General features: G+C 50.7%; 1 protein-coding gene across 3 annotated transcripts; it reads left to right on the top strand.

Moving 5' to 3' along the window:
- The first annotated feature begins 999 nt into the window (after positions 1–999).
- On the top strand, positions 1,000–6,508 carry PDP2 (pyruvate dehydrogenase phosphatase catalytic subunit 2). 3 transcript variants are annotated; one of them, XM_063410795.1, is made up of 2 exons: positions 1,000–1,138; positions 4,411–6,508. In XM_063410795.1, exon 2 carries the CDS (start codon positions 4,466–4,468, stop codon positions 6,068–6,070), a length of 1,605 nt encoding a protein of 534 aa, XP_063266865.1. In that variant the 5' UTR covers positions 1,000–1,138; positions 4,411–4,465; the 3' UTR covers positions 6,071–6,508. The 3 variants fall into 3 exon arrangements, with proteins under 3 accessions (XP_063266865.1, XP_063266864.1, XP_063266866.1); XM_063410794.1 differs by having other exon boundaries at positions 1,124–1,262; XM_063410796.1 differs by lacking the exon at positions 1,000–1,138 and adding an exon at positions 2,160–2,742.
- The last annotated feature ends 353 nt before the right edge of the window (positions 6,509–6,861 follow it).

Here is a 6,861-nt window from a genome sequence, read left to right on the forward strand (position 1 = left end):
GCTGGACAGAGCGGAGAGATGCCGGTGAGGGCAGCTGTGGGTGTCCTCTTGCAGTTCAGATTTGTCAGGCAGATAAAGTAATTATGTCAAACATGAGGAGTTTTTTTGCATGTGCTGGAATATTGTTATGAAATTTTTTGTTAAGATGACATATTTTCTTGTATGCTCTTCCATGCAGCATGAAACTATGTTTCATTGTTTTAATAAAAACAAGAAACAAGTGAAAGCTCAGAGTCATTGAAGATGATCGGCATGTTTCCGCATGAGATAACCTGGGAACACGCTTATCTCATCTAGATACCTGCACCACATTATTCAACTAAAAATCCTTCAGTGCAAGCCAGGCAAATTTAAAAATGCACTGATAATATCAAAGCCTCTTGTGACTCGCAAGCTTCTGGTTTTGCAGAAATGATTGTTAGAGGTTTTAAAGCAGGGACTACTTAGTAACCACTGCGGTAACAGCAGTAACTACTCATTAACCACCATGCACTTTGGGCCCATTCCTTCTCCTCGTTACCGGGCTTAGAACCGCTCATGTTAACCGAGACAAGCAGTCATATGAAACTCAAAAACCGGGGAGTCAGCAAAACGGGCCCTTTTGTTCTCCGTAATTTATATGGCAACTTAATTACGAAAGAGCTTTGCGATTTTGAGCTTCATCAGCCGGTGCCCTCAGCGCTGAAGGGTGTGAAATCGTACTGGAAAAACACCCGAAAAGCCGAGGGGTCCCCCTCAAGGAAACAGCGTGGTTTTGAACGTTATTAATGAGGAAGAAACCGCTGCTGGTGCTTTTACTTCCTAACCCGCGTCACTCGCTTCCTTGCAGCTCACGTTACAGCGCTGCCCAGCGCCGGCCGGGGCCCCCTCAGCCCGGCCGGAGCCCCCTCAGCCCGGCCGGAGCCCCCTCAGCCCGGCCGGAGCCCCTCAGCCCGGCCGGGCCCCCCCAGCCCGGCCGGAGCCGCCACAGCCGCGCCCGCCGCGCACAACATGGCGGAGGGGTGGGGCTGTGCCCGCCCCGCCGTGTCCTGACGGGAACCCGGGGCGGGTTGGGCGGCGGGGCTGTCGGTCAGCGCCGTCCCTCAGCGCCGCCGGGGGCAGCGTGGGCCGGCGGGCGCGAGTGGCGGCTACTCGGCCGGTGGGTGCGCCCGGGGCGGGGGACGGGGCGGGCAGAGAGCGGCCGCCGCCGGGGCAGCCGTGTCGGGGCACAGGGAGCGGAGCCAGGCCTGGCGCGGCGACTGTGCGGAAGCGGCAGCGGGGAGGTGGGAGCTGTGCGGGGCACGGGCTGCGGCGGCGGTGGGGTCGGTGTAGGGTGTGTGTGTGTAGCACGATGCGTGTGCGGGGAAAGGGGTGTGTTCTGTGCGGGGCAGGATGTGTGTGTGCGGGGTAAGAGGTGTGTTCTGTGCGGGGCAGGATGTGTGTGCGGGGTAAGGGGTGTGTTCTGTGCGGGGTAAGAGGTGTGTTCTGTGCGGGGCAGGATGTGTGTGCGGGGTAAGGGGTGTGTTCTGTGCGGGGCAGGATGTGTGTGCGGGGTAAGGGGTGTGTTCTGTGCGGGGCAGGATGTGTGTGTGCGGGGTAAGGGGTGTGTTCTGTGCGGGGCAGGATGTGTGTGTGCGGGGTAAGGGGTGTGTTCTGTGCGGGGCAGGATGTGTGTGTGCGGGGTAAGGGGTGTGTTCTGTGCGGGGCAGGATGTGTGTGCGGGGCAGGATGTGTGTGCGGGGTAAGGGATGTGTGTGCGGGGTAAGAGGTGTGTGTGCGGGGTAAGAGGTGTGTGTGCGGGGTAAGGGATGTGTGTGTGCGGGGTAAGGGATGTGTGTGCGGGGTAAGGGATGTGTGTGTGCGGGGTAAGGGGTGTGTTCTGTGCGGGGTAAGGGGTGTGTGTGCCGGGTAAGGGATGTGTGTGTGCGGGGTAAGGGGTGTGTGTGCGGGGTAAGAGGTGTGTGTGCGGGGCAGGGTGGCTGTGTGCAGGGTGCGGTGTGGGGGCAGAGGGGTGTGTGCGGGACAGGGCCGTGGGGAGCAGAGGGGGGTCCGTGTGTCGCTGTGTGGAGCTGGGCGAGTGCGGGGGTGGCGGAGCGGGGATCGGTGTGTGCCGGATGTGTGTGGGCTGAGGGGTGGGTGTGGGCTATGTCAGGAGGGTGAGTGAGGGGAATGTGGGGTTGTGGGGATCTCAGAGGAGCTGTAAATCCAAATGTACCGGGTATTTGTTATTTCTTTGGGAAAAGCGGGCACTGCTGCGCTGTGCGGTCCGGCAGCTGCGGGCCATGCCGGGGCTGGTCGGGCTCAGCCCGGGCCCCGCTGGGACACCGCGTCCCCGGGGAGGCAGAGCCGGCGCTGGAGCGAGTTTATGTAATAATTGGCTCTTACGTAATGGTCTTTAGCACACCGCTTTAATTAGCACCGCTACCGTCCCGGGCTGCAGCGTCTGCACGCTGCGGCTGGGGAGGACCCCGAGGATGGGAGCGCAGTGAGCAGGGCTGGCTCGCAGCAGCTCCAGCGCTGTCAGTGCTTCCCGACCTTAGCCGAGCGCAGGCTAACCGGTGTTAGTGACTCTGCTGCCGGGGGCAAACCACAGCGCCTGGCGCTGTCAGCCAGCCGGCGTGAACGGGGGAGCTTTCTTTAAAACACTGCTTCGATCGACTTTTTGATCAACTATGTGAAAGTCATCCTTGTTTCAATCTCATGTGGCTTAAAGGGGCAGGAAGAGAAAGAAGGAAAAGCAGGACTGGGAATGGACTGAAAAAGGTTGGCAAACCCTGGCTTGTCTTGTGCTGTAGGTGCTTTTTGGGTTTTGCTATTGCTGGACTTGGTAGGGTCAGCTGTCTTCCTCTTATTTTGCTTGTGTTCCTTCTGTAGGACAACAAAAGGCATTGTGTGTGTTGGGAGATGCAGTGTCCCAGGAGACTGCAGGCAGGCCTTGGACAGTGAACTGGCACTGCCTTTTCAATCTACTCTCCTGAAATCAGCAGTGAGATTATGCTGTGTCCTTGCCTATTCTCACCAGGTTGCCAGAATCATAGTGGTGGGGTCTGTTGGAATGCTTCTCTGCTCTTTTCTGCGTTAAGTATGGTAGCACACATCGGAAATGTTTTGTGGCATATTGCTTTGGGTTCCAAACAAGATTTCAGCAGTTCTTGGGTTGTATCAGTAGGCCTTCTGTTTAGAATAGCTCAAGGTGACTTTTACGTCCTGCTGATTTCTTGGAAACATTTCCACTCATCTGATCTGGCTGGTTTCTTGTTATTTCTTGTGAAGTGCCCTGCTAAAAAACTGGTGCTGTAGCAGCATGTAGTGTCTTTGGCCTGAGCAAGTGGTGTCACAGGCCACCTCAAAGTGTTTGAAAGCTCACAGAGACCTCTTTTGTTCTCAGTGGCTGCTAGTGGAGTCTTCTGGGAGTAATTGTACTTGCAGTGCTGCCATACCATGAGTTTTTGAAACCCATGGGGCAAAATTCTGTTGTGAGTGAACATCTGGTTGTACTTAGCAATATCCCACAGCTGGAATACCTTACTGAAAGCAGTAGACTATGTGAGGACCTTCCCCATGGCAACTGAAGAGCTTCAGCTGCCGAAGTACCCAAGGTTTCAGTGCTGTTGGCAACAGAGATCTTCCCTGCAGCTTGTTCTAATTGCCCTCCAAATGAACAAGCCAAATTGTGAACCTGTAAAAGTTGCCAGTGTGTTATAGCTTTCACTGCACCAGAGTGCACAATGCTGTGAAAAAAGCATGAATTAACCAGCAGTAGAATTTGCCTTCAGCTGTGTAAAAGATCCTGCCTGCCTGAGGGTTGGTTAAGACCTTGAAGGTAAAAAAAAGAACAGCTCAGCCTATAAGCTGTAACAGAATTGGAAAGGTAGACTGGCTTGTTCTAGCTGTGAGGATCATGGTAGTTTACATAAATCATTAACTGGCTGCATCTGTCAGTCTTTCCACAGGGTTTAAGTACTTCTCTTGGGTTTGAAGTTTTGATTCTATTAATGGAGCCGTACTCTAGCAGGCTTTTTTGAGAGTTTTGCAATAATTGTTACTTAATTTTCAAGCTCGTTGGATCTGTTTGTTCTGTATCATGTTAGATGAGGCTTTTCGTTGTACAGTTTCCAATAACATTTCTTGTAATGTTGCCATTTCTTCTTGCCACAATGAGGAAAAAACCCTGTCTGGAAAGTAAAAAATATCTTTTCTGAGGAGTTAAAAGGAGCAGTCACATCCTTGGTTATAATTAAGTGATGAGAATTGTATCACTTTTGAGACGCCTTTATCTATAGCAATCTCTTTTGCAAAGAAGTTCTGAATGTTTCTGAGAATATTTCTGAGAAGTTCTGAATATTTCTCTAGATATGCTTTTGTACTTCTATATGGAAAGCTTCTTAGGAACTTTCTAATTATTTTCCCTTCCCTACATTTATATTCCAGGCTGCAAGGACACTCCGTGTTACTGAAGGAAAGTGCTCCATTTTTGGAGTGACTTATGATGTCAAGAACTGTATCATCCTGGATTTTAAGCTCAGCCAGAAGCAGCATTATTTTACAAGGGAAAGGACGTTGGTACTCCATCTGTATCCCAAATAGAAACAAGATCAAATGGAAGCTTCTTTTCTCCAAAACATGTCCCTACCCTGCTGGGAGCTGCAGCTTAGACAGAACTTTCTCCTTTCCCAAAGCATTCCGACACACTTCCACCGAAGAAGAACATTTTTCTTTCCAGTTGTCTCCGGCACAAATCAACGACGTACTCAGAGCAGGTGAACTATCCCACAGAACACTGGATTTGAATGGCAAGAGTGCAAATTCCGTGCTGAGGTTTGAAAGCAACCAGCTGGCCTCCAACAGCCCCATGGAGGACCGGCGGAGTGCGGCCACGTGCCTACAGACGGCGGGGATGATGTTCGGGGTGTTCGACGGCCACGCGGGTGCCGCCTGCGCCCAGGCCGTGAGCGAGAGGCTGCTGCACTACATCGCCGTGTCCCTCATGCCCCGCCAGAGCCTGGAGGAGATCGAGCTGGCTGTGGAGGCCATGAAACCAGTGCGGCCCATCCTGCAGTGGCACAGGCATCCCAGCGATGGGGAGTACCAGGAAATCACCTCGCAGTACTTCGAGAACCTCCGCGTTTACTGGCAGCACTTGCTGGACCTGGACACCGAGCTGGGATTTAGTTTGGAAGAAGCCATGATTTGTGCATTCAAAAGGTTAGACTCAGACATATCACTGGAAGTTCAGGCTCCTCAGGAAAATGAGTTGATGAGAAATATTGCCCTGCAAGTAGCTTTTTCTGGTGCAACAGCCTGTGTAGCTCACATTGACGGTGTTCACCTACATGTGGCAAACACTGGTGATTGCAGAGCGGTTTTAGGGGTCCGTGAGGAAGATGGAACGTGGTCTACTCTCCCTCTAACCCGAGACCACAATGCCTATGATGAATTTGAAATTAGAAGATTGAAGAGAGAACATCCTAGATCTGAGGAGAAAACCCTATTTGTGAATGACAGATTACTGGGGATTCTTATGCCCTCCAGAGCTTTTGGAGATGTGCAATTAAAATGGAGCAAAGAATTGCAACACAGCATTCTTGAGAGCAGCTGTGATGTTGAGGCTCTAAACATTTATCAGTACGTTCCTCCAAACTACCATACACCCCCTTATTTAACTGCAGAGCCTGAAGTCACATACCACAAGTTAAGAAGCAAGGATAAGTTTCTCGTTATTGCTTCGGATGGGCTGTGGGAGATGCTGAGTAATGAGAAGGTTGTAAAACTTGTTGCTGGCCACCTTACAGAGCTCAACATGCAGAAATCACCACTGACTTTTAAGAAACCAGTTAATTTGGGTTACATGCACAACTTGTTGCTGCAGAGGAAGAGCAAAGGCCTGGCCTCCCTGGACCAGAACATCGCCACCCATCTGATCCGGCACGCCATCGGCGGCAACGAGTACGGCGAGGTGGACCCAGAGAAGCTGGCTGCCATGCTGAGCCTGCCCGAGGACCTGGCCAGGATGTACAGGGACGACATCACAGTCACCGTGGTGTACTTCAACTCAGAAACCATTGAAGATTACTACAGGAACCACAAGTAGGGCCGTGCACTGCTGCAGTTCAGTACCACCAGGGAACGTCGGAACTGAACCTGTCCTCTCACTCCCTGGTAGTCCAGCTGCTACCAGTGTGTGCAAGTTCCTAAATCATTTTGTTACTTACTGGCTTTGAAAATAACTTTCTAAAAGGTGAAATTTCCCTGAGTTTCCAGGTTTGTATACACTGAAGAAAAGTGTTTTCATAAAACCTCACTGAAATGTGACTGAACTAAAGATTGTGGACCAGCTGTGATTCCATGAGAACCTCCAGTAAAACTTTCCAATGAACAAACAAGGCAGATTTCACTGAGACTGGTACAATTTAATAGAGATGGATTAGAGGTGTAGCTGCATGGAGTGTCAGGCTCTGCTCTTGTGGAGAACGAGTAGCATCCTGTTGAAGCACTGTAACTGAATTAAATAAATTAACTACCAAACCTTTCTTGGGTGTTGTCAGATATTTTAACAAATTGCCCTATATTTATTAAACAACATGAAACAAGGCTGTTTGAAGAGGCCTGGGATTGTCGGATGTCTTTCCTGATTCTCTTCCTTAAGCAAGGGAAAATTGTATCTTCTTGTGCACTTCTTTTCTGCACAAGAAAGTAGGAATTCATATTCTCTTAACTCTGTGTAGACTTATGTGACAGCTTAGACTTCAAACATTTGAGAGTCTTCACAATTCCCTGTTCAGGATTTAACAGTACTAGACTTAAGCATTTGAGTGTTTCATTTAAACAATGTACCCTTTATTAAGTATTGATCTATGAAATGCTGTGCATCAAATCTACCAA

Source organism: Prinia subflava, chromosome 13, assembly GCF_021018805.1.
Source record: "Prinia subflava isolate CZ2003 ecotype Zambia chromosome 13, Cam_Psub_1.2, whole genome shotgun sequence".
Taxonomy (NCBI): domain Eukaryota; kingdom Metazoa; phylum Chordata; class Aves; order Passeriformes; family Cisticolidae; genus Prinia; species Prinia subflava.

Bases quoted from the DNA above. Each gene is read 5' to 3' on its own strand.
- PDP2 (XM_063410795.1), top strand. From the start codon at position 4,466: ATGATGTCAAGAACTGTATCATCCTGGATTTTAAGCTCAGCCAGAAGC.